Source organism: Balaenoptera ricei, chromosome 20, assembly GCF_028023285.1.
Source record: "Balaenoptera ricei isolate mBalRic1 chromosome 20, mBalRic1.hap2, whole genome shotgun sequence".
NCBI classification, from domain to species: domain Eukaryota; kingdom Metazoa; phylum Chordata; class Mammalia; order Artiodactyla; family Balaenopteridae; genus Balaenoptera; species Balaenoptera ricei.
The window spans coordinates 57,561,902-57,588,805 of NC_082658.1; the positions used below are offsets into that span (position 1 = coordinate 57,561,902).

Genomic DNA, 26,904 nt, shown 5'->3' on the forward strand with positions numbered 1-26,904 from the left:
ATATTTTTGGCTATGCATCACAACTAAATCCAGCTTAAAAAATCTTGATTCTCTCAGGAAGCTCCTCTGAGTAACTCAGATTGCTACCATAGCTAGTTTTTGCACCAAATTCATACGTATCATTATGTGGGTTTAATATACATTTGAATAATTTATTTGGGGATCATATTTTATTGATACTTTTATTCATTTATTTTGGCTCTTTACATGATTACAGGGGGCCATGAAGTCTGAAAACATACTTGCCTATTGACAATAATATATAGAATAATAGTTCCTTTGTCTCCAGATTTTATAGCCACTTTGTAGCTTTCATATGGAGAAAGGTCACATCTCACTGTTTCGTGTGGTACCTATTATCCAGTGCATATACTATGAATATATTGTATATATTACATGTATTAATGATGAAAATCTTCCTGTGCTAATAATACTACCTTGAATTTGTATTAGTTATTAAGCAACGAGAATTAATGATATAGTTCAGGAGGCATCCCCTGTGTGAAAATGTAGCTAGTGCCATCCTTTGTATAGACCTGGAAAATAGGTTCATGTTAGGGGAAGCAGGAGCTTTCTAAGATCCTACTATACCCCAATATTAGGGAAAGGTTAGAAATAAAAATAACTTCCGTATTTCTGTGCATCAGAACAGGCTTCCCTGATCAGTGACAACTTTATGGTCTTAAAGTATTACTATAGACCTAAAATAAAAGCAAGTACATAATTCCTTCTTAGTGGCAGGTCAAATGTGATTGTTTGGTAGTCTTGTGATTATTCAAGTTTTGACATCGCTTCAGGAGAGAGAGAGAAAAGAAAAGACCAGTCTAAGGATATTGCTTGCACAGTGCCCTGTGCTCTTTACTTCTTTTGCAGTAGGGCAGGATAGACAATAATTACAGAGAGAAATGACCAAAGACTTCACATTTTGTGCCTCTCTCCAGTCATTCCATAGCGTCAGGACATGGTCACTCTTCACTTATGATCTTCGTGTGAACCTCCCGGCTCTTCACCCGCAGCTTGTTGACCTGGGACTCGGCAATGTCAGCTCTTTCCTCGGCCTCCTCCAGTTCATGCTGGAGCTTGCGGAATTTAGATAGATTTGTATTGGATTGTTCCTCCTGAGAATAAAAATGGAATTGTAAGGCACCGATACTGGGCATCTTTCTAGACTCTGTAGGCCTAAGGGAAGAAAGGACTTGCCATCTGCAGAAAAGTTAAAATACCCAGCAGGAAACCTTATTGTCTTACCACCTTCTGAATTTTGCTTATCATTGAAATTAACTTTATGATTTATTTGGGGCTTCGTGTCTCATAAATCATCGCAACTCTACTTTTGCAACCAAAAGGTGGAAAAAAAATATGTACCACAATTAGAGTAAGAAAAATATAAGAGCAGAGAAGAAGGCAAGGATAAAATCATGCTTGTTAATGCTTGCTGGAAGATGACTATTCGCTCGAGTTAGATATTCTTTATCATTAAGGATGAATTTCTTAATAGCTTCTTTATATTGAAATAAATGTTGAATTTTATCATATATCATTTTGGCACATTTCAAAACAATCACTTTTTTTCTCCTACTTTGGATGTAATGATTCTATTGACAGACTCCTTAATATTAAGTAATCCTTACTTTGTAGGAATTAAGCCTATTTAATCACTGATGGACAGTCTCCTTAATATTTATTTATTTTTATTTGGTTGCGCCGGGTCTTAGTTGCACCAGGCGAGCTCCTTAGTTGTGGCATGTGAACTCTTAGTTGCGGCACGCATGTGGGATCTAGTTCCCTGACCAGGGATCAAACCCAGGCCCCCTGCATTGGGAGCACGGAGTCTTAACCAGTGGACCACCAGGGAAGTCCCGACAGTCTCCTTAATAAAAGTAAGGGTTGCTATAACTATACTCATGAATAAAACTGCCTTTAGTGTCTTCCCCCCTGTTCTCTTTTGGACAGGTTTTGGTATGCGGGTTATGCAAGCTTCTTAAAATGATTTGGAAAGCTTTTCATCTTTTCCCATGCTCTGGAATGGCTTACATAGCTCAGGGATTATCTGTTCCTTGAAATTTTGAAAGACATATCTGGACCTGAGTCCATTTTCAGAAGTATTTCTGAAATAACTTATTCAGCCAACTTAGTAAATTATATTCTCATATTTCTTTAAGATTTTAACTGTCTTAACAGATTTATATTTTACATTTAAAAAATAACCTTTCTACCTGTATGGTTTGTCCCATTTCTCATTTGTATTGTTGTGAGTTTGTATTTTCTCTCACTTTTTCCTTGATTAATCTAGTTATAAGTGTATTTATTTTATTACTTCCCTAGATGTTAGTGAGATTATCAAATTAGAAAATAGAATACTCTAATTCATTAATTTCTACCTTTATCTTTATCAACACCTCTTACTTTTGTTATTTTATTATTATTTATGATTTCTTTATTGGACTGTCAGTTTTTTTCATTTTTTAAAATTCTTGATTCATGATGAAAGCATATAAAGCAATGAATTGTCCTTCAAGGACAGCTTTGGTTACATTCTAGGCTTATAAATGTCTCATCTTCCTTGAAATTTTGTTTACAGTTAAAAATTATTCAGTAATTATGTTTTTATTTAATTTAATCCAAACGTTTTTTAGGAAAGTTAGTTTTTTAACATTTAAGTGCTTGGAAATTTTTGTTTATATGTTCTCATTACTTTACAACTTTATCACACTGTGGCTAGAGAATGTGGCCTGTATTATTTCTGCTTTGAAATTTTTTGAGGTTTCTTTATGGGTTGAATGTTAACTTTAAAAATCAATCTATTAGTATTACAAATAGTAAGCAATAAGTTAAAAAATGTGCAAACGTTTCTAAGAAGTACACAGTCTTCTATGAAGCAAACAGCTTATTTACTACAAGAAGTAAATAGTAAATCTAATTATTTATTTATTAGTTTTTCTTAACAGAGGACTTCTCCCTTCCCTCTGTCTTAAGGATACTTACAGCCTCCTCAGCTTGTCTCTTGTAAGATTTCACTTTTGCCTGAAGTTTATCTACCAAGTCCTGAAGCCTGAGTATATTTTTCCGATCTTCTTCCGTCTGAAAGATGATAAAAACCACAGGGCCTTACTTCAAAAGCACATGACTCTTGTATCATCGCATGTGACTGTTTCCTGTATATGCAAGGAGTGCTTAGCTGATAAAAACTGTTGCTGTACCTGGTAGGTGAGTTCCTTCACTCTCCTCTCGTATTTGCGCAGGCCCTTGACAGCTTCCGCACTACGCTTTTGCTCACTCTCAACCTCTCCTTCCAGCTCACGCACCTGCGAATGAGTAGGCTCTTAAGAACTTTGATCCAGTAAGGCATTGGGAACAAATGGAAATAGATAGATATTGAGAGACCCACCCTGGCCTCCAGCTTCTGGATGTGCTTCTTGCCGCCCTTCAGGGCCAGCTGCTCAGCCTCGTCCAGGCGGTGCTGCAGGTCCTTCACCGTCTGCTCCAGGTTCTTCTTCATCCGCTCCAGGTGGGCGCTGGTGTCCTGCTCCTTCTTCAGCTCCTCAGCCATCATGGCCGCCTAATTAGCAGTAAAACAAAACCAGTTGAGAGAGCTGAGGTAGCCCATCAAGACTGTAGTTTGACCACCCCTATGTGGCCCTCTGCTCACATCAGTGATGGCCTTCTTGGCCTTCTCTTCTGCGTTGCGAGCTTCCTGGATAATGTCCTCCATCTCTCCTTGCATTTGGGAGATGTCTGTCTCCAGCTTCTTCTTTGTATTGATCAGGCTGGTGTTCTGTTTAAAAGTAAGTTATATGTTCTTTTAATCATGTTACTAAACTACTTAGTGGTACTTTTCAAAAAACATTTTTCTTGAAAATAATTTCAGATAAAAATTTGCAAGTCAAATGCCCTTTAATATTATTTTGCTATGTAATACAATTAATTAAAATAGAAATGTTATAGAATATTTAGCATTTTCAAGTACATAGTTCATAATTAGACCAAATAGCTTTATAATTTTATAACCACCATTTACCAATGAGACCACTCACAGGGACAAAATTATAACAGATGTTTGAATATTTCACTTTTCCACAATAAATATGTCAATATTGATAACCAGGGTCAGTAAAGATATTAACACAAAAGAATATGGGAAGCCTTAGAATATTTTAGGAAGTAATCTATAATAATATGTACAAAGTGAAACAGTGAAAGATTTCTCAGTAATGCATTGAAAATTTGATAGAAGTATAAAACCTGACTGTCATATAAAAAAAATCAAGCTTATGTTTTCTGGGGTGTAAGCATTTACTGAAGGTGAATTCTTTGTGCTGAATCCCACCTGGGTGTGCAGGAGCTGGACGCGCTCGCTGGCGTCCAGGAGCTCCTGCTCTGCCATCTTCCTGCTCCTCTCCGTCTGCTCCAGGGTGGTCCGCAGCTCCTCGATCTCGGCCTGCAGCAGGTTGGCTCTGCGCTCCACGATCGCCAGCTGCTCCTTCAGGTCCTCTTGGCCCCGGAGAGCATCATCCAGGTGGAGCTGGGTATCCTGTGGAATGAACGATCATTGAGACACCTTGTTCTCAGGACTGCAGTCACCCCAACTGCCCTGGGACCATCTCCTGAGCCCATTTACCTTGAGGATGGCTTGGGTGTTCCTGTAGTTCTTCAGGGCCTCAGCAGCCGTGCGGTTGGCGTGGTTCAGCTGGATTTCCATTTCGTTGAGGTCTCCCTCCATCTTCTTCTTGAGCCTGATGGCATCATTTCTGCTCCGGATCTCAGCATCCAGCATGCTCTGCATGGTCTCCACGACTCTAATGTGGTTCCTCTTCAGCTGGTCAATTTCCTCATCCTTTTCAGCGATTTTCCTGTCAACTTCAGACTTGACTTGGTTCAACTCCAGCTGGATGCGCAGGATCTTTCCCTCCTCGTGTTCAAGAGATGCCTTAATGACAGCAAGGGGTGACATTAGCAGGGAATGGAAGCATTCAGAAGTTTTTCTGCACATGTTCCTTCCACTAATTTTGTGCTGTTTCTTTTTCTGTTCAATATATGTGGCTAGTCCTAATTTTTTTTTTGAATCTGTTTACAATGCACATTTTTGACTTGTACCTCTGCTTCTTCTAAAGCAGCCTGAATTTCAGACTTTTCTTGTTCCACTTGTTTCTTTATTTTCTCCAGTTCATGCATACGTTTCCCTTCTTCTGCAATCTGCTCAGTGAGGTCAGAAATCTCCTCTGTTGTTTGGGTAAAGACAGGTAGAGGTTTGATCAGACAGAGGACATAAGAGGAAGGTTCCTCCAAGGCATGAAAATTATTGAAAGTGAAAGGGACTCACGCTGCAAGTTTTTGTTCTCTCGTTTCAAAGTTTCTAGCTGATCCAAGGACTCCTCGTAGGCGTTCTTCATCTTGAACAGCTCAGTGCCAAGAAAGCGGGCCTCCTTCTGAGCAGCCTCGAGCTCGACATGAGTTTCCTCATACTTCTGTTTCCATTCTGCCAGGACCTGAAACACCCACCGAGAGTGGTTACCTCCTGGAAAGGATAGAGGACAATGGTGGAGAGCAGAGGCTGCTGTAGAGACTACCTTATCGAAGTTCCTTTGCTTTTTGTCCAGAGCTGCGCAGGCAGCGTTTGTCCTCTCCACATCGAGCATGAGGTCCTCGACCTCATTCTGGAGCCGCTGCTTCGTCTTCTCAAGGGAAGCGCATTTGGCGTTCACGGCTTCTACATGTTCCTCAGCAGCCTGCAGCCGCTGGGCCAGCTTCTTCCTTGAAGATTATGTATGTTTGTAGAAAGAAGTGAACCAAACCAAGAATTATGAACTATTACCATGCTGAAAAGTATGGGGAACTTCATATTAAAAATATCCATTCATTCACTCAACAAATATTGATGAGCTGCTTTTATGAACCAGATGCTGAGTATACAGCAGTGAACGGGACAGAAGAGGTCCCTGCCTCATGAAGCTTCCAAACAAGTGAGAAACAATAAGCAAGTGAGAAAACGCATAACAACATATTGCAGATATAAGTGCAGTGAAGGAAAATAAAATGGAGTACGGCATGGCCAACTATTCTAGATACTTAGGGAAGTCCTCTCCAAGGAGGTAACGTTTGAGTCAAGATCTAAAAGAAGTCAGAGTGAGCCAGAGGGAGATCTGGGGGGAGAGTATTCCAGACACAGAGGGGCCAACAACTGCAAATCCCTGAAGCAGCAATGAGCTTGGTGTGCTTGACAACCAGCAATAAGGCTGATTATCTGTATAATTACTTGTTATTCTTTGTTTTCTTAACTAGATTTGAGGCTAGGAGGGTCGTGATGGTGTTTGCTTTATTCATGTCTTATTCTCAGGGCCTGATAGTGCCTGGCAAATAGGAGCTAATTAATGAACGTTTGTGGGCTAATTCACTGAATCTTCAAAGGTTGTGTCTTTCTGATTCAACATCCAGCGTTCTCTGCACATTCTCTCCTATCTGCGCACATACTTGGCCTCCTCCAGCTCCTCTGTGCGCTGGATGGCGTCCGTCTCGTACTTGGTCCTCCACTGAGCCACCTCGCTGTTGGCCTTGGACAGCGTCCTCTGCAGCTCAGCCTTGGATTCCTGTTCCTCCTCATACTGTTCCCGCAGCAGGTCACAGTCGTGGCGGGAGGACTGCAGGGCATGGGCCAGCGCGTTCTTGGCCTGTGGAGGTAGTTACACCTTCTTTTTACTGGATATTTAATTGTTTAATTCTTAAGTTTCAAAACCTTTTTAAAGTTGGTGTAATGGACTCCAATTAGGGTCAGGTTAGGGGAAAAAAATGAGTCTTACAACGATAGTTACCTTTATCTCCTCTTCAAGTTGCCTCTTTAATTCCTCAGTCTGTTGAGTAAATGCTTGCTTGCCCCTTGATAACTGAGACACCAAAGATTCTTTTTCATCTAGCTGACGTGAAAGTTCACCTGATAGGCAAAAGAAATGGCACCACTCTTTAAAGCAAAGAAAAAGTTTTGCAAGCCCATATTAGAAATAAGTTTAAACTCTCAACACCGCCTTCCAGTTGAGTACTCAGATGATTGAATTCTCTGTTGACACCTTCATGCTAATGTCAAATTTCTGATTTTTATGGTGAAACTTACATATTAACCTGAATGAATAAATACAGCCTAAATTCTCTTTGTTCTCTCCATAACTGATTCTTTCAGGGTTATATAATATTGTGCAAAACCTGTTGATAGCTGTCAGAGAAGGTAGCTAAAATGTCTAATTCTACATTGTCCCTGTTTCATAAGACTTTTGAGGGACTGGGTTATCCATTGCCCTATTCAGGAATTTGGTTCACTCTGATCTAGATAAAAAGAAGCTTGGTCTAAAACAGAAGCCCTGGACCCATGCTGGAGCGACTCCTGATCCCAAGCATCCCCTCCATGTGACCAAATCCTCAAGGCCTTTGTGGAGCAGAGCTTGGCCCAGTCCTATGGAAGTCTTCATCTCCTGCATTGTCCCCAGGTGACCTTGCATGTAGGGTGAGAGCCTGAGCTGTTCGCTGAATCACACATGTTCTCAGTTGCTTTTATTAGGCTCTCACATCACCATATCAGTTGTTTTTGACCACATCATCTCCACTTTTAGGCCTCATAGAGGAGAGAGTTACCAGATTCCGTCTGCAGGCGTCCCCTCTGGGTTGTCAGGTCACTGATCAGCCGCTGTTGCTCTTCCTCCTTCGATTTCAGCTCGCTCAGTTGGTCTTCCAGGGTGCGGCACATCTTCTCTAGGTTTCCCTGCGAGAGAAAAAGTAGAAGAAGCAAATGAAGACATTTTAATAATATTTTGCTATGGCTGCAGTTTCTTCTAAAACAGAAAAATATTTATTTTGACATATAAAATAAATTTTCTTATATGTAATACAACATATTAGAATTTTTTCTATATATTTTATGATTGCTGTCCTAAGATGAAACTATACATTGGGGTTTTTAAAAAGCTGATTGTGAAGCTTTGTTCAGTATTCCAGGCATACCTCATTTTGCTGCTCTTCACAGATACTGCGGTTTTTTTTGTTTTTTTTTGTTTTTTGTTTTTTTACAAATTGAAGGTTTGTGGCAACCCTGTGTCCAATAAGTCTGTCAGTGCCATTTTCCCAATAGCATTTGCCCACTTCATGTCTCTCATCACATTTTGGTAATTCTCACAATATTCAAGCTTTTTCATTATTATATTTGTTACGGTGATCTGTGATCAGTGATCTTTGATGTTACTACTATGACACGTTGAAGGCTCAGATGATGGTTAGCACTTTTTTAGCAATAAAGTATTTTTAAATTAAGGGATGTATATTTTTTTAGACATAATGCTATTGCACACTTAATAGGCTACTGAATAGTGTAAACATAACTTTTATATGCACTGGGAAACCAAGACATTTGTGTGACTTCCTTTATTTTGATAGTTGCTTCATTGTGGTGGTCTGGAACCAAACCCGCAGTATCTCTGAGGTATGCCTATAATAAAAAATTTAAAGATCATGTACTAAATTTAAGATTTTGTGAGAATTGAATGGCACGTTTTCTAAAAGCATGTTTATAAATACTTGATTGTTTTTATGTACAATGAAACTTTGCTTATTGGATAATTGAGAATTTTGGAGACCTGTGTTCTCCAGTTGGAGAACAAGAGAACACTCACAACCTATGCTCACTGCTGGTGCTGTCATTTGTTAGTAGTGTCATGGGGCCGATGTGCTTAACTTCTTTGAATATTAGTTTCTTCATATGATTAAGTGGGAATATTACAAATACTAATATCTTTCTTGCTTACCTCCTGGATTACTACAAAAAACAAATGACATGTTGTGTGTGAAGGGGCCTGTGCAAACTGTGACATGCACATAAAGGGTCATTGTTGTTAATGACAGTTTCTCAGACTGCGGTACCTTGGCTTTAGAGATCGTTTCTACGTTGCTAGCAAGGTCATCAATCTCCATCTTCATCTCACTCTTCTCCTTCTCCAACTTCTGCTTGACCCTCTGCAGGTTGTCAATCTGCTCCCCCAGCTCGGCCACACTGTCCGCGTGCTTCTTCCTCAGCGCGGCCGCCGTGGCCTCGTGCTGCAGGGTGGCCTCCTCCAGGTCCCTGCGCATTTTCTGGAACTCAGCCTCCCGCTTCTTGTTCATCTCAATCTGGGCTGAAGTGGCCCCGCCGGCCTCTTCCAGCCGCTCGCTGATCTCCTCCAGCTCCCGGGAGAGGTCTGAGCGCTGCTTCTCTGCTTTGGCGCGGGAGGCCCGCTCTGCCTCGATCTCCTCCTCCAGCTCCTCGATGCGGGCCTGGCAGTGGGGAAAAGCTCAATTTTAGCTTTTTTATGTCATAACTGTACCTCTTTGAGCCAGACTGATGGAAATATGAACTTACTTGCAGCTCTTTGATCTTCTTCTGCAGTTGAATGCCAAGTGCTTGTTCATCTTCAACCTTGCTTTGCAAATTGCTGATTTCAAACTCTTTCCTTTTTGCAAAGTAGCAAAGGATAACAGTTGAGTTCATATGCAACATTGGAAGCAAGTTCATAAGCAATTCTTTCATACTTACTTTTTGAGCTTTTCATCAAGTTGTTGTTTTTCATTTTCAATGTCCATTATGGACTCTTGGGACAACTTGAGGTCACCTTCAAGTTTCCTCTTAGCTCTTTCTAGGTCCATGCGAAGTTTCTTTTCTTGCTCCAAAGACCCTTCAAGCTAAATACAAATAATGTTGAGTCAAAAGGATTGCTTAGCTTCCTTTCAAAGAAAATAATTTCCTTGATAATCCTAGACTTACGTCATCCACTTGCTGCTCTAGCTTGGTTTTAGCTTTGGTCAGGGTGTTGACTTTGTCCTCTTCTGCCTGCAAGTCATCCAGGGTCTGCTGGTGGGCCTCCTGGAGGGCCTTCTTCTCCTTGGTCAGCTTTGCGATGGTTTCATCCAGATTTGCCATCTCTTCTGTGAGGTTTTTCACCTTAGGAAGTAAAAACACTTTGCATTACATGTTACATTTTGGTGGCTTCAGTTTTATGCTTGTATCCCCTAATAATAATAAAAAAGTAAACTTTCCTTGTATACGTTTCCTACCTTATTTTCCGTGGCATGTTTCTCCTTTTCAACCTTGGCCAGTGTCAGCTCAAGGTCATCTATGTCTTTCTTCAGTTCCGAACATTCATCCTCCAGTTTCCTCTTCTTGGCCGTCAGCTCAGCATTGATCTCTTCCTCATCCTCAGCTCTCTCAGTCACCTCCTTGATTTTGGCCTCGAGGTGGATTTTGGTTTTGATCAGCTGGTCACACCTTTCCTCTGCATCAGCCAAGCCTTCAGCTTCCTTGAATTGGAAACAAAATCAAAACTGGGAAGTAAGAATGAAGTATTTCACAATGATAACGGTGTAAATCACCACTATTGGTTCTTTGGCTTAAACTTTTATGAACCACCTGCTGTGTGTGATTCAGGACGCTCCACATTGTGAGAAAAACAAAATGTATCAGATATTGTCCTGTTCCTTGAGAAGAGTATATTCTACAGTAGATTAGAAAACTTAACCCTAACAAGCTACCATTAATTCAGAAACCAATTAGTGACATAAGAGATCAGAGAAGTTGTATCAGATATGGTTTCATGAATGAAGTGGCATTTGAGTTGGGCTTTGAGAATGGGTAGGATTTGGTCTTTTAGAAATGAATTTATTGGGAGAAGGATCAGGAGGAGAGAAAGGATTCCAGCAGGAGAAATTCTGGATGTAGCCGCTACTGAATTATTTCCCATTGTAGTCTTGGAGGATGATCCTGGTTAAGATGCTCTAAATTCTATTTGAGACATAAAGTGATCAAGAAATTCCTAGCAACCTATGTTTCTACTTAAGAGGGTTGGGGGTGGACAGGAAATGAGAGAGAAATTGATAGATACATTCATCAGTGAGCCTCCATATCAGTCTTCGAATACATAAAAGAATAAAATGTGCTGCAGATAGCCAGGTAGTGAGTATAGTGGTGTAGGACAGAGTCTAAGTGATTCCCTATGGACAAGAGAAGAGAATTCAGGATAGATTTGGAAGGGGTGGGGACAGAAAAACAGTTCTTTTCCCTTCTGTAATCTAAAAGAAGGAATTATTACACCGCCCAAACTTGACAGAAGAGACCAATCTTAATCAGCAGGAAAAACATATGGTTTTGTGATGAGTAAATTATACCAGACCAATTCAGTTCACTCCAAATGAAAGACAATCTCATAAATTACATTTCAGAGTTGATGGAAGCAATTCTAAAATACTTGGTTTGGGAGTAGCAGCAGGCTGGATGGAGGGAGAGAGTTTGGGGTAGGCAGAGCAAGTTAGGTACTGATGCAGCAATCCGGGTGTGATGTGATACGGCACTGACTATGGAGATGGATTGGAAAGAGCAAATCTCAGTTTTGGAGATCAATAACAAACAATAATTCAATAAAAATTGATGTAGAATACTGTCATTTGTCAGCTATACATGCTGTGATTTAAGACCCATAGACACCTAGAAGTTCAGGGATGTTTCAGAGAAAACAAATCACTCTCTCCATGCTATCCTCTCCTTAATATTTTATTTGGGCTAGCTTCGTGTTAAAATCACTTTCAAGGACTGTCTTCATAGGGAAAAGAAGTTGTAAACCCTGTAGTTTGATGAAATTGTACAGAATGGAAGAAAATGGTCAGTTCTAGCTCATTGCCCTGGTTCTGGTTTGGGGGCACTTATTGGGTGATGAAGGAATAAGGACTTCATTAGTACCATCAGAGTGCTTTAACCTTCTCCCTCCAGTGAGTGTCTCTCACACTGACTACCCAACTCACTGCCTCTAGTTGTGGCTAGAGTCATAGCGCTTGCGTCCTGATTAGCAGTACACAGGATGGTACCACTACTTACAGCCTGAACTTGGAGCTGCAGGTCATTCTTCTCTTGTACTAGAGTCACCAATTTTTCCTCCAGTTCCTTTCTTTTTGCCTCTGACTTGGCAAGTTCATCTTTGGTTTTCTGGAACTCTTCCTTCATGGTGGCCATCTCTTTCTCCGTCTCCGCACTCTTCAGCAGGGGCTTGATCTTGAAGAAGAGTTTCATCCAGGGCCAGTGCTTGACATTCATGAAGGCTCGGATATTGTACTGGATGCAGAAGAGAGACTCCCTGAAATTTAATTGATGCAAATTAGATATTGTGTGGATGATGAAATGAGATGAAATCTTGGCAGTGAGAGTTGGAGGTTCTGCCCTCCACCATGTTCCTCACCTACTTTCAAAAGCACAGATGAAAGAACTTATATTTGGGGATGGTGGTCAAGGACTCATTAATCATTCCTTTCTCTACGTTGGTGCTTCTCAAACTTTGGTGTGCATAAGAATCATCTAACTTCTTTTTTTTTAATTTATTTTATTTTTTTGGCTGCGTTGAGTCTTCGTTGCTGCGTGTGGGCTTTCTCTAGTTGTGACAAGCGGGGGCTACTCTTCGTTGTGGTGCGCAGGCTTCTCATTGTGGTGGCTTCTCTTGTTGCGGAGCACAGGCTCTAGGCACACGGGCTTCAGTAGTTGTGGCACGCAGGCTCAGTAGTTGTGGATCGCGGGCTCTAGAGCACAGGCTCAGTAGTTGTGGTGCATGGGCTTAGTTGCTCCACAGCATGTGGGATCTTCCCAGACCAGGGCTCGAACCCGTGTCCCTTGCATTGGCAGGCGGATTCTTAACCACTGCGCCACCAGGGAAGTCCCTCATCTAATGTCTTGATGATCTCATCTCATCAAATACTGGTTCCTGGACCCTTTCCCCAGAGATTCAGATTCTGCAGATATGAGGTGGGGCCTAAAATTTGCATTTTTAACAAGTTTGCAAGAGATGCTGATGGTGTAGGTCCAAGGACCACCCTTTGAGAAGTACTGCTCTGCTTTAGTGCTTCGCAAACTTTCCTATGTGAATGCCACTGAGAGCAGTGAAGGGGGAACCAGACCCCTCAGGGATATGGGGCATGGGATAAAGGGACTCATTAAAAACTCAGAATTTCTTTGAAAAATCTCTGGTTTTATATTTTAATGTTGTATGATTTTTGCATTCTACTCTAATCTCATCACATTTGTTTTAATCTAAATTATTTTTAAAAATTAATTACCTTCATACATGGGCAATTAATTGCCCCAATATATATCAGTATATATCTATATATATAAGTATATATATAGGTTCATGACCAAACTTATTATTTTTAATGAAATAGAATACAGTAAAAGATATTAGCAGAACTACAGGTGATAGAAAATCTGTTCCATGTAAATTATTTATATATTTACACACACATACATGTATGCATGGATATACAGGTGGCAATATAAAATGCATTTCTCCCTATGGATCCCGTTCATATGCGTCTTGCAGTTTGAGACACCTGACTCGTAGTCTTAGAACTCTGTCCCTGCATCAAATTCGATCACTAAAGTGCCAGGTACCTCGGTGAAATTGTATTAACTTACTGAAAAAATTTTTGTCACCTATTTTGCCCTTAATAATTTAAATCATAATAATTCAATAATAGAAATGATCAGATGAAGTTGTTTCTGCATCTTGAGTAAAACCACTGTTGAAAATACTGTCTGCTGTGCAGTTCAGTGTATCTTATTTAATGATCTACCCAGTAAATTCATATTAGAACCAAATGCTAGGGCAACACTTTGTCTCTGCTTACTCAGTGGTATGTTTTCTCTTGTTAGATAAGACCTACACATCTCTCTCTCTTTTTTATTATGCTTCCCTCTCTTTTTTATTTTTTACCCAAGCATTCGATGCATTCCGTGGTGATGATTCCTACCTTAACTTTTCTGGTACATGTATATCTCCACTTCAGCATCAGACTCTTATTCATCCCTTCTTACTCTGGTGGCCTTATCATATCTGAGCCTTAACTGTAAGCCACCTCAAATATGCTTCTGAAGGATGTGACTAGACAAGCAATATGTTTGTATACCTCCTCTCCACCATCCTGTGGTACTCCACTCTTGCCAAGAACCCTTTGCTCCTGGCCTGGGTTCGAGTAATCAGCTGGGCCAGCTTGTCATCTCGCATCTCCTCTAGGAGCCCCAGAAGGCCAGCTTTGAAAAAGACCTGTGTGTGGGCAGAGTTGCAGATCAGAAACTTTACATAGACTTCAAAGGGACAGGCATAGTGTCTGGTGGGCCTTAGAGACTATTACCTTGGTGTGACCAAATTTATACTGGGTGTGGTCAATGTCGATGGACGCAAGGAGCTTCTCAGAAGCCTTCTTGCTGTCAATGAATTGTCCTTCAGGGATTGCACTTGCATTTAATACCTTGTATCTGGTAAAGTAAATATAGTTTTTTAAAACTTGGTTTACTGATGAGACTAGTAGTAGCTAAGTGTTAAATGATCCATTTAAAAAACCCAGAGCTTTAAAACAATGATTCTTTCTTCACAGGAAGGACATTGTATACATAGATGGTCAATCTAGTATCTACTGTCTATTTTTATTCCATTTTACCTTCCTGCACAGTTGCAACTTTCCTTTCTGCCTCATCAGACCCTGTTCTCAGGAAAGTATTCTACAATTTTGTTCACATTAGTGTGTAGATGACCAATAAAATGTAACATATTATCCTTGGTAGATGCATTTGCTATTGATAGTACTTACCTCTACTGAGTTTTTGGAAGGATTAAGTGAAATAATCCAAACATATTAAGCACTCAAAAATGGTTGTTCTCATAATTATTGAAGTTAATGTAGACATCTATGAGCTAAGCCAGGAGCATGGTAAATCCAGTGAAAAGTCTCTAGAGTGCTTAGTATGTGGTATATCTGTGTTTTAAAGGTGTTTTGAGGCTTATAATTTTTTACTCTTTTTGTAGCAAATTAAAAATAACAAAGGCATGTTTTTCACTAAATTGTTTTGCTTGCACTAAATATATTTATACTAAACTCCAGGAAACACCATAATTAGGAGAGTCTGACCTCTGTTTGAAGTCTGCATACAGGATTCGGCTTGGGAACCCCTTCCTGCAGATGCGGATGCCCTCCAGCACACCGTTGCACCTCAGCTGGTGCAGGACAAGATCATGCTCCATGGCGCCTAAAAAAAAAAAACCATATTTATTTCACTGCAGAGTTTTGTTAAAAGGAGGTATGGCAGTCATGCTTTGTGCTTCCACTCTAGAACTTCTTACCAGGAGTTTTCGTTTCATTGGGGATGATGCACCGCACAAAGTGAGGATGGGTACTCCTGAGGTTGGTCATCAACTTGTTCAGATTCTCCTGTAGAATCAGGGAAAATCCTGTTATCTGAGATTTAGACATGGTTATGAGCATTTGGTGATGTCTATAAAATCAATGTCCATGGCTGAGTTGAATGATCCTTCTGGACCATTTTAACTTAAGGTACCACCTTGGTAAACTTCTCCTGAGATGCAGTTTCCTCCTCAATACCTCTTTCTCCACTTGAGTTGGCAGGAGTTACACATATAAAGCAGGCTGTCAGGTGATTCTTCTCAGTGTTTACAAGCACTGTCCTCCTTCCCACCCTTGTCCCTGGCCACCCACATACATTTACAAAGCCATTGCCTTCCCATCCTGGATGGTCACCCTTTCTCCTACCAAACTCTGAGGTTCTCCAGGAAGGAAATACAAGCCTGCACGACATTTGGACTTATTCTCATAAATATAGCTTCCCCTTTCCAACTCTATCAACTTTTAGGGCATAAAGATTATCTATAAGGGGAACAATCCTACCAGTTAAATTGAGAATTGACTAGATTATGAACATGGATACCATATTAGGTTCCTTAAAGCTTAGCTGTTAGATTTTCATTAGTCGTACTGATGATTTAGTCTCTTTGAGCACATGCCATTGCTTTTTTTTTTTTTTTTTTTCCAAATGACTGTTTGCAGGCTGGACACCTGTGTTTTTTTGTTTTTGTTTTTGTTTTTAATTAATTAATTTATTTGGCTGTGTTGGGTCTTCATTCCTGTGTGAGGGCTTTCTCTAGTTGCCGTGAGCGGGGCCACTCCTCATCACGGTGCGCGGGCCTCTCACTATCGCGGCCTCTATTGTTGCGGAGCACAGGCTCCAGACGCGCAGGCTCAGTAGTTGTGGCTCACGGGCCCAGTTGCTCCGCGGCATGTGGGATCTTCCCAGACCAGGGCTCTAACCTGTGTCCCCTGCATCGGCAGGCAGATTCTCAACCACTGTGCCACCAAGGAAGCCCACCATTGCTTATTTCCAAGACTCAACTAGATTATGCATAGCAGAGCATTACGTTTTATAACATTTCCTATAAAATATTTGTTATTATTTGGCTTAGCATGAAAGATGACCTGATCATTTCCGAGTAATTTAAAGCTCTTCTCTTCAAAGCTAGATGAACAGAAGCCATTAGTTAAGGTCAGTCCTTTCCTAAATGACTTGTGGAGAGAAGACTTTGTGCTTTTAAAAGCAAACTCCCAAAATAACAAGAGAGTGTCAAAAATAGTTTCTCTTACTCTGAAAAGGGCAGACACGGTCTGGAAAGAAGAGCCCTTCTTCTTACCATGTCTCTTGACCATCCCACCACCACTCGCCTCTGGAGAAAAAATAAGACAAGGTGTCATTCAAACATAGTTTTGAATTGACAGGGTTATTTCTTGCCTATTTGTTGATTTCTGTGCTCAGATGGAACATTTTTCCAACACAGATGACCTCTCTGTTTGAGCCTGAATGAATCTTATATGTCAACTAAGTTTGCATCCACTTTTCAGTGGTACTCAATAACCAGCAGATATGGAGGAAAAAGCAGGAGAGAATCATAGAAGCCAAGCCTTTTCATTGGTTGAGATGCTGAAAGTTCCTTTCTGACTCTTTGCAGTAGGGCCTCCGTCAGTGCTGGAGTGAATGTATAATCACAATGCAGCCTACTTACTCAGGACTTGGAGGCACAATAGATTTGGCCCTGCAACACTTCAGCCTGGGCTATGATATCACTAGCCTCAATCTAACATCACATTTTGTAATATCAGGAGAGCATGTTGGGATTTTTTTGAGCATTACCTCCTTCAGCAGTTTGAGCCCCAGAGAAGAGGTGAGCTAGAGTTTTCAGTGCAGACTTCTGGTACAGCCCGACCACGGTCTCGTTCAGGGGGTCCTTGTTCTTGTCCAGCCAGCCAGTGATGTTGTAATCCACGATGCCGGCGTAGTGCACCAGGGAGAAGTGGGCCTCGGTCCTGCCTTTAACCATCTTGGGTTTCTGGAAGTTGGCAGACTTTCCAAGATGCTGTTCATACAGCTTGTTCTTGAAGGAGGTGTCTGTGGCCTTGGGGAACATGCACTCCTCTTCCAGGATGGAGAAGATGCCCATAGGCTGAAAGCAGACCACAACACAAAGTTACAATTCTATATAAGCATTTTTCTTTGTCTATAGAGTTAAACAAGGTGCAATGAATAATTTAGTTCTCACAAAACATAGTTTCCAAAACTTGAAACGGACCTTCTCGATGAGCTCAATGCAGGCGGCCAGGTCCATCCCGAAGTCGATGAACGTCCACTCGATGCCCTCCTTCTTGTACTCCTCCTGCTCCAGCACGAACATGTGGTGGTTGAAAAACTGTTGCAGTTTCTCGTTGGTGAAGTTGATGCACAGCTGCTCCAGGCTGTTGAACTAAATAAACAGATGTGTTTACTTTTCTCTTAGCAAATTGAGCATTTTAAGATATAGGGCTTTTTAATTTAAAAATGTAGAATAGCCTTTAGATTATGGGTATCAAAATTCTTGGGAGGCTGTGAAATCTACTGCTTTCTCTGCTGCCATTTTATACAAAATCCTAAATCATCATTATTATTAATTCTCTTTTCTTGCACTTGCTTAAATTGACTCAGGTGTTTTCTGAGTTCCTACTTAATCATTCCATGTTTATTCCCATCGTCTTCTGCATTTTCTATTGACTCATTTAACAGCTAATTTGAAACCCATTAGAAGCTGACTGGGAGGAGTGTATCGTGTGGAAGCCATCATGGTCAGCGCTGCAACAAGAGAGCAAGAATTACCACCCTTACTCTTCGATGTGAAGCGAAAACAATCAAGATTCCAAATATTATGTACAGTATATTAACACACACTCATATTTTTTAAAAGCCAAAATGTTAACATTAACTAGATATAAATAGTGGAATTAACATGGACTCCTTTTCCTTGATTTTCCATAATTTCTGCCATGCCTAAGTTTTACATTTATAATTAGAAAAAGATAAACTTCTTTAAAACTATAAGCAGGAAAAATGTGTTTTATAATCAAATGTGAGTTTTTATCCCGTATCACATTGATGAGAATTAAGAGTTCCTTGCATTGAATTTATTAATGCTGACTCTAAATTACTGACCTTTTCTCAGCTCTTACTACCTGCCTAAGTGTTTCTGAATGGTTTCCCTACCATATATTCAGAGCATATTATGCACTGCACAGGTTTATTTTGATATTTTTATATTAACTCCACTTTGCATTGTGGGATTTTTAAACCCCTCACTACAGCAACCTAATTCCTGACTCCCTTTGGATCATGTAGCAAGTTAAAGAGTCCTCATTAAGTAGCTTATTCCTCATAGAAGTGGGATTGCCACTACGATAAGTGATTAGCTGCCCAATCACTGTCTTTTAAATTTTAGCATAACTTTTTGACATTGGTAATAAAAGGTTATAATATTCACAGATTTCTTCTTATTGATGTTTCCATTGCTTTACTGTAAAAACCCCTTAGCAACGTACTACCAACTCACATCAAAGATCTCAAAGCCAGCGATGTCCAAGACCCCGATGAAGTACTGCCTGGGCTGCTTGGTGTCTAGCTGCTGGTTGATGCGGGCGACCATCCACAGGAACATCTTATCATAGACGGCTCTGGCCAGGGCGCCCACTGCATTGTACACCTTGAAAGACAAAGGTGTATCCCTTGAGGTTCATAGAGGACCGTAAAATGCTTGCATCCCTGGCTGTGAATTTGAATTATGCACCTACCTGCTCTACAGTCTGGCCTTTGGTGACGTACTCATTGCCGACCTTGACCCTGGGGTTGCAGAGGGCTTTGAGCAGGTCAGCAGAGTTCAGACACTGGAGGTAGGCTGCCTTGTCAGCAACTGAAAGGAAGAAAGGATAGAATGATGTTATTATGGCCCAAAGCAACCCACTTCCTCAAATAAAAAAATTTTTTTTTAAGCTACAGGCATTTTGTGCAGTGTTTTCAGAATATCTTTTTGAGTATTCTTGTCCATTTTTTTCACTAAGTTCAAGACCTTGGTTATGGGTAGTGTTCCCTAAAGAACTTCAGAAATTGTAGGAACATATGCCTAATACCCATGCCGCACATATCTTATCTAGGTCTACTTTCAAATGCAATTCTTGGAAATGAATTTGTCTTCCCAGGAAAGCTCAAGGGTAACAAGTTAAGAATGTGATTTTCGGGCTTCCCTGGTGGCGCAGTAGTTAAGAATCCACCTACCAATGCAGGGGACACAGTTTCGATCCCTGGTCTGGGAAGATCCCACATGCCGCGGAGCAACTAAGCCCGCGAACCACAACTACTGAGCCTGCGTGCCACAACTACTGAAGCCCGCGTGCCTAGACCCCGTGCTCTGCAACAGAGAAGGCACCGCAATGAGGAGCCCCTGCTCACTGCAACTAGAGAAAGCCCGCACGCAGCAACGGAGACCCAATGCAGCCAAAAATACATTAAGTAAATAAATTAAAAAAAAAAAAGAGTGTTATTTTCAAACAAATGTGAAGTCAGGTGGATGACTCAGTTGATACCTTCAGTGCCATCTGGCTCCGCTTGCTCCTCACGCTGCTTTTGCTTGAATTTCAAGTTTCCATAATGCATCACAGCCCCCGTGAGCTTGTAGATAGAGATCTTCTCTTCATTAGTAAAGCCCAAAATATCAATAGCACTCTGCCAACACGACCAGTAGAATAACTGTCAGGTTATGATCCACAAGTTTACCATTAATAGTTCACATTTGGATAATTCCTGATTTGTTGGTCAGACTGAGGAAACTGCCAGTACCGATGGGAGCAAGGAACTCCTTAGATTGGGTGTCTAGGGAGCTAGTCAACTAGAAGCCAGCACAGAGCATTGGAATCACAGGTGCATACCCTCTGAAGATGCAAAAAGTAAACTTAAAATAGAGAACAAGGATAGTAAACTTACTATTTTGAGAGGTGGTATGGATTTAATGCAAGTAGATTATAAAAAAATGGTTTAGGGAAATTCAGAAAGGATAGCTCTTTAAAAGACTATCACGGGAAAGTGAGATGTTGCGGGGGCACATCCCGGTCTTTTCAGTTGACTCCAGATGGCACATCCATGCCCATCTTTGAATCTTCTTTTGTGATTTCTACGAGAAACTGAGTATTTATCTAGCGGGACCGTTGCTCTGACCCCGAATAATCATTCTAATTTTCTTGTGTTCTACTTACATCTGTGGCCATCAGTTCTTCCTGATCATCAATGCTTGGCACGCTGATCTCCCCTTGACTGACGAATGGGAAATCATATGGGTTGGTGGTAATCAGAAGCATTTCTAAGTACATGGAACAGAGCAAAGGTAGGCAGAAATGAAATATCCTCTTCATTAAAATAACAGATTTCTAGACAAATTCTAAGGCACTGGGATGGAAAAAGCCATGATATGTTATTGCTCAATGAAAAAAAGAGATTACGGAAGAGCATGTAACTGTGATTCCAGTTACTGTATGTATGTATCTATTTGTAAAGATATATCTACAGAAAATGACTGGAATGATATTCATCCAAGTGTTTATAGTGATTATTTTCATAGTGATAGGATTTGGAGGTGTTATTTTCAGTTTTCCCTTTGAATTTTTATAATGAGCACACATAAATTTTTACCAAACTTACAAAGCTGTTTTCAAAATCAAGACAATGTGTACAGTTGACAAAATTCCATCGTGGAATACTGAGTTGGACCAGGCATTGCTAGGTGAGGGTGTAGTAATTTTGAAAAGGAATTATGACATTTCTTACCAATTAGTTCTGGTTTCTTGTTTGATGTGATCTGATAAAAAATATGATAGCTCCTTTCAGCTTTAAGCTGGAAAGTAACTCTAGACTTCTCTAACAGATCTGGAAGGAAATAAATAACAAAGAGGAAAAATGTAAAAATTCATATGAGATGAAAATTTTAGTCAATATTATAGGTCATAAGAAACAGAAATGATTGCAAAGTATATCCAAGCACTTACATGTTTCAATATCAGCAGAAGCCAGTTTTCCTGTAGTGCCAAAGTGGATTCTAATGAATTTACCCTTGAAAGAAAAATTGACATTACTACTTTGGTTTTGAATCATATCAAATCTTTGAGAAACTCAAAACACTTGAAGTGCTAACATTTTAATATTAAATCAATTCAGAGACAGTTTGTTTCAGGTAGAAAAAGGTGTTATCTCCTATTTTTTAGGTAAAATAATTTTATCTTTAAAATTTAAAAATTGTGGATAATTGTAAATAGTGAAAGATAAGAACTCAGATATAGGGTCATATATCTTTTTAGACAGGACTTGGATCCATGTTATTACATGCTCAGAGGAAAAGGAAAGAACCATGGTATAATATAATGAAATTGGAATGGAATGAAAAAGACTCAGAGAATGTATTCACAAACATCCCATAAATTTTGACCAGTGAGCAGTGTCTGTAATAGTGTCCAAGAGACTTACAAAGCGAGAGGAGTTATCATTCCTCACAGTCTTGGCGTTGCCAAAGGCCTCCAGCAGGGGGTTGGCACTGATGATTTGATCTTCCAGAGTGCCCTGCAAAGGCAAGAACAGTCCTCACATCTGGGGCTTCCTGCACGCCCTGCCAGTCTTGATTCTGACACGCCCGTCAGACCCACCTGCATTTTGCCAGTTTCCTCCTTCTTCTTCTCTCCAGTGACTGCAATTGTTGCAAAGTACTGGATCACACGCTTCGTGTTCACAGTCTTCCCAGCCCCGGATTCTCCGCTGTCAAATAAAAACCAAGTCAGTAGAGGTCCCAAAGCTGGTAGCTATTGCAGTCATGAAAAGAAAGCATCAAATCTACTTACGTGATCAGGATTGACTGATTCTCTCGGTCTACAAAAGAGAAATTAAGGACGGTCAATACTGTCTAACATCTTATGGAAAAACCTGAACGAACATTTTGGCCAACCCAGTATTTGTAAATGGAAAGTACATAAAATGGCATGGACTTAGTATTTTCCAGCAATCCCGAGGACTTGGTGGCCCTAGGCCTAGCACCTTCTCCAGCACCCCTGTCTCCTGCTCCCTGTGGCTCCCTCCGCACATTAGTATACAGACTACCATTGAAACAGAACGCTGCAAAGAAGCAGCAGACTTTCTCTTTTTATACTCCACCACTAAATACTCACCGGAAGTGGACTTTTGGGTTTTCAGGTGGATTTAGATGACAAGTTAGTAGCATGTTTATTGTAGGTACAAGAAGTAATGAAAAATAGGCATTAGAGATATTTTTAGTGCGTGAGAAGGAGTAAATATGGTAAAGGTGGTAGCTTTGGAAATAATCATGGCCTTAGTCATATTTTTTAGGGAAAGTAAAAGTTCATTTTGATGTTTTACTCTCTCTGAAGGGGAAATCTTTCAGCCCTTTCCCCAGGGTGCCGTTGTACCTTAGATTGACCTAGCTGAGACAATATTCTAGGACTAAGATGTACGGTATAACTGTTTCAATACCAGATACACCTTAAAATCTGGAGTGTGTTTAGGTTGGTTCTGGGCAAAGGGCAATAGCATTTAGGGGACCACCTCAAAGAGTGTGCTGAGACGGGTAGAGTCTTTTTCTCCTATGGTTCTGTTCTAAAAAGATGCACAAAACATCCAACTCACCAGTCAGCATGAACTGATAGGCGTTGTCAGAGATGGAGAAGATGTGGGGCGGGGCCTCCTGGCGCTTTTTGCCTCGGTAGGCAGCCACCACCTCGGGGTTGTACACCGGCAGCCACTTGTAGGGGTTGACGGTGACACAGAAGAGGCCCGAGTAGGTCTATGCAAGGGAATAAGAAAGAATAACTAGCCGAACACCTTTCCTGTGATTTGTGCAATTCACTCATTAAATGAATTTTCACTAAAAGGAACACTTTAATTAAGTGCTCTACATGTCTTCAAGGCATCAGCACGAAAACTAGTTGAAAGGTTCAACAAGACAGCAGAATCCTTGAGGGAAGGGACTGTAGCTTAGACTTCTCATTATTCCTCCTGGGATTTGTCACAGTGATTTTCACATAGCAGGAGCTCCAAAGTTTTGGGGTTTTTTTAATGTAGTATAAGACATTTTTACTGTAGTTTAGAAAATGGGCATATATTTCCTTTGTAGCATTAAGACATTCAAATTCATAAACACATAAATTTGGTACCTAAATACTCAGCAACATGGAATAGTTAGGTGAACTATGGAAAATCTTCTTAAGATACTATGATCCAGGCATTTAAAAAGGCACACATGAAGGTATGCAGCAATACTGGGGAAATATTTGTAAAATACTACTGAGTTATAAAGATACAGAACACAAAATGATGTAAATACATTATGATTACAACAGACGGATTTCCAAAATCTTTGACAACTGGTCTAGGATAAGTACCAACCAATCAGAACGGATGCTGACTCTGAACACCAGGTACACTTGTGTAGGTGTTGTCCAGCTGAATAGCAGCAGCGGCTAAACTATACAGAAATGATGGGAATTCCCTGACAGTTCAGTGCTTAGGACTCTGAGCTCCCGTTGTAGGGGGCGCGGGTTCGATCCCTGGTCAGGGAACTAAGATCCTGCAAGCCGTATGGTACGGCCGGAAAACAGAAAACAAAAAACAAAAAAACCCTATACAGAAATGTCAACCTAACATAATAGGTTCAATTAGAAAGTACTACTGAGTTTGTATTAGGTGCAAAGCCTCTACAAGGCCCTAAGAATGAAACATAAATGAGATGTTGTTCCTTGAGGAACTTCCAGTCTATGTAGGAGACAGACACGTAAATGACTGATGGTGGAAAAACATTGTCAGTGTTATTGCAGAGACAGAAACAATAGGACACAACATCCAACTTTGCCTGGGGAAGTTGGAAAGTCTTCATCAAAGAGGCATTCCACATGGAAGGGACCAGAACACAGAGATACAAATTGTGGTTATTTTGGAGGAGTGAAAATTGGTCTTTAAAAACATTATTTTTAAGTGTTAATACATGAGTTTATATTTTCCTTCTGAATGATTCTGCATCAGGAATGGGGATGAGGGGAGATGTAAGCATGTGGTTGAGATATAAACAGTAGCTGCTCCAGTGTTTGTTCAAGGGCTCACTGGCAAACCCAGTCCTAGTGGACAATGGCCTTGCCTGGCTTTGGATGAGAAGACAAAGGATTAAGTGCCAGCTGTTGGGTTGTGCCTTACAACAGCAATCGTGAACCTTTTAACTAGTTACATTACTAGTGAAAGCGCAATGAGTCACTACTTGTAACCCATTTATACTATAATGAGCTGACAGGGTCCGGTGATAGAGCCCACTTTGGGGGTGGGGGGCACTCACGTAGATCATCCAGGCTGTGTAACGCTCTTTGAGGTTGTACAGCACCCCTGGCTCGTGCAGGTGGGTCATCATGGCCATGTCCTCGATCTTGTCAAACTTGGGAGGGTTCATGGGGTAGACTTGGTCATCTTTCACTGTCAGAGTCTGGAAAACAGGAAGGGTAACTGTTTGTCAACTGAGTGACCAAACAAAATCATCAGTAGAATGTGGTTGGCTCCTGGGACTCTACTCACTGCTCCTCCTTCGGTCTTCACTGTCACTTTCCCACCTTCTCTGCTCTGGATAGTCCCTTTGACAAAGGCTTCCTTGGGCTCGGCCACAAAGACAGATATCTTGGCGTCAAAGGGCCTATTCTGGGCCTCAATGCGCTCCTTTTCAGACTTTCGGAGGTAAGGAGCAGCCTCCCCAAAAATGGCCATTTCCTGGTCTGAACTCATGGCTGCTGAACTCAGAGGTCCTAAAGGAGATGAAACATTTCATAGTAGAGGTTCTGGATTGTCATCTATATCCATAAATCTCTATCTTGATGATATTTCATAGGCCCAGTTGAAAATTTCATCAGGCAGGTGCACTGTACTCCATGCTACAGTTATTGAAACAAACATATTACAAGGACTCAAAGGCATCAGGGGTCACTGTGTACCCAGCATTGTACACAGTGGTTTTTTATCTTCTTTCATCCTTCAAGAATGACGTTCTAATAAGAGGGCTGGGCGGTAGCCTCGCATGCTGCTAAGGAGCCTTGTGATCTTGGGTTGCACTTGATCTTTCTGAGCCTCAGTGTCTCCATCTTTAGAATAGGGATTATAATATTGCCTTTCTGAATCCATAACCCATGAGATAGAGGGAAGACACTTTGAAAAAGAAAAGTTAAAATAATGACTGAGAAAGCAAATTGAAATAGTTGAGGCTACTAGATATAAAATGTCATTTATTATAATGCAAGAGAATTACATTTCCTGCCATATAATGTAAGAGAACTTTATTTTCTCCTTGAGATGTTCAGCTAGAAGTGCTCATGTTCAACGGATTTGGCGGGGGGTCGGATTATAATTTTGTTTACTATTTTTTTTTTTTTTTTTTAGCTGGGTGCTTAGTAGAGTTTCTCTAACATAATTTCTTTGCATATTAAATCCAGTTAATCAGTTTAACCCAGTTAAACTAATTGAGGATAAAAGCCACAGCAGATGTTATCCTCATTCTTCCATATTAAAGTCTCCCTCTGCTATTCCACATTTCCTTCCGAAAGAGGCAGGCTCCGGCTGCTCCATTCTGTGCTGTCAGCAGGTTGCCGGTGGCATCAGTAGAATGAAAGGTTTAGCAGAGGATGCTACTTCAGTCATTACGTGATCAAATTACTTGAAACTCATTTTAATCATCTTCCCACCAGTCTCTCTCTTTAGAAATGCAGTGTGTAGTAGTGGGGCAGACTAATATCTTTACTATCTATGTGACAAAAAATTCATAGTGTTTTGGTTTCATACAACACTCAGCACTGGATGAAGTAACTTTTTAGAAGTCTTTAAAGAAGTGAAAGAAGCATTTTCCTAGGTACTTCTTATTTGTTAGAGATCATGTTTGCTAAATGAATTCTAAAAGCAGGACACGTTTTTATCAAATTTGAGATTTTTAGCCGGGGAATCTTAGTGCAGATTTTTTTTTCCTACAGAAACAAAATAATATTCTATTAACAACTATTCTCTTGCAAAAATGTCGTCCCACCAGTGCCTGAGTCCTAAGACGAGGTGCATTGCTCTAAAAGGCAAGTCCTCCGTCTCCTTCTCCCACACCTTTCCTGAAATACAGCTGTTAAGGTCTTTACTGAGACAAGCACTTTCTCAAAGGTTGCTAAATGACACAAATCTGTCCTAGAGGCTCTCTCGCCTTCTCCTCCAGGGACTGGTTAGTCCAAATCTTACCTTGTTAGCAAGTGAGAAGATGCAGCCTGGAAGTGAGACAGTTCTATAAAAGAAGAGGAAAAAGTACTTGATTAGTTAACCAGAAAGAAAACAAAGCAAGACAAAAATCCTGTTTGTGGCATTACTTGCTATTGTAAACAGAAGGCAACAAAAGTCATGCACGTACAATGTGCAGTATCGGAAGGAGCAATACCCCAGCCGGCAGCTGCAGCTGACACTGGGCAGTGTAGCCAACCAGTGTCCCTCTTGAAAGGCCGGTCCTGTTCCCACTTACCTTGGAGCTTTTTAAAGCAGGACGAGTCAGCCTCATTCCAAAGGCCCTTTTATATGGATAGCTATGGAAACTATGCAGCTGCTTCTTCTTTCTTAAGTCAAAAGGAATCGTTTGGCAAAAAAAGTCTTGGCAATCTTGCATCCCCGCATAAATCTCATTC

General features: G+C 40.7%; 2 protein-coding genes across 6 annotated transcripts in view; one reads left to right on the forward strand and one right to left on the reverse strand.

Moving 5' to 3' along the window:
* Window positions 1–26,904, forward strand: part of LOC132355247 (uncharacterized) — a 296,430-nt gene that overhangs the window by 192,022 nt on the left and 77,504 nt on the right. The gene's annotated exons all lie outside the window — the stretch shown is intronic.
* LOC132355244 (myosin-2) lies at window positions 826–26,791 on the reverse strand. Of its 2 annotated transcripts, none has more exons than XM_059907485.1 (40): window positions 26,745–26,791; window positions 26,471–26,513; window positions 24,785–25,008; window positions 24,552–24,695; window positions 22,856–23,012; window positions 22,057–22,084; window positions 21,865–21,973; window positions 21,689–21,781; window positions 21,214–21,277; window positions 20,996–21,094; window positions 20,428–20,531; window positions 19,762–19,900; window positions 18,973–19,091; window positions 18,735–18,884; window positions 17,451–17,621; window positions 17,015–17,324; window positions 16,471–16,550; window positions 15,159–15,246; window positions 14,947–15,064; window positions 14,173–14,296; window positions 13,948–14,084; window positions 11,873–12,128; window positions 10,063–10,305; window positions 9,773–9,949; window positions 9,545–9,690; window positions 9,371–9,461; window positions 8,896–9,285; window positions 7,618–7,744; window positions 6,807–6,925; window positions 6,469–6,665; window positions 5,568–5,751; window positions 5,321–5,486; window positions 5,095–5,219; window positions 4,619–4,927; window positions 4,328–4,531; window positions 3,650–3,775; window positions 3,389–3,559; window positions 3,201–3,305; window positions 2,986–3,081; window positions 826–1,118 (listed from the first exon to the last, which is right to left on the reverse strand). In XM_059907485.1, exons 3-40 carry the CDS (start codon window positions 24,986–24,988, stop codon window positions 966–968), a joined length of 5,823 nt encoding a protein of 1,940 aa, XP_059763468.1. In that variant the 5' UTR covers window positions 24,989–25,008; window positions 26,471–26,513; window positions 26,745–26,791; the 3' UTR covers window positions 826–965. The 2 variants fall into 2 exon arrangements, with proteins under 2 accessions (XP_059763468.1, XP_059763467.1); XM_059907484.1 differs by lacking the exon at window positions 26,745–26,791 and adding an exon at window positions 26,637–26,738.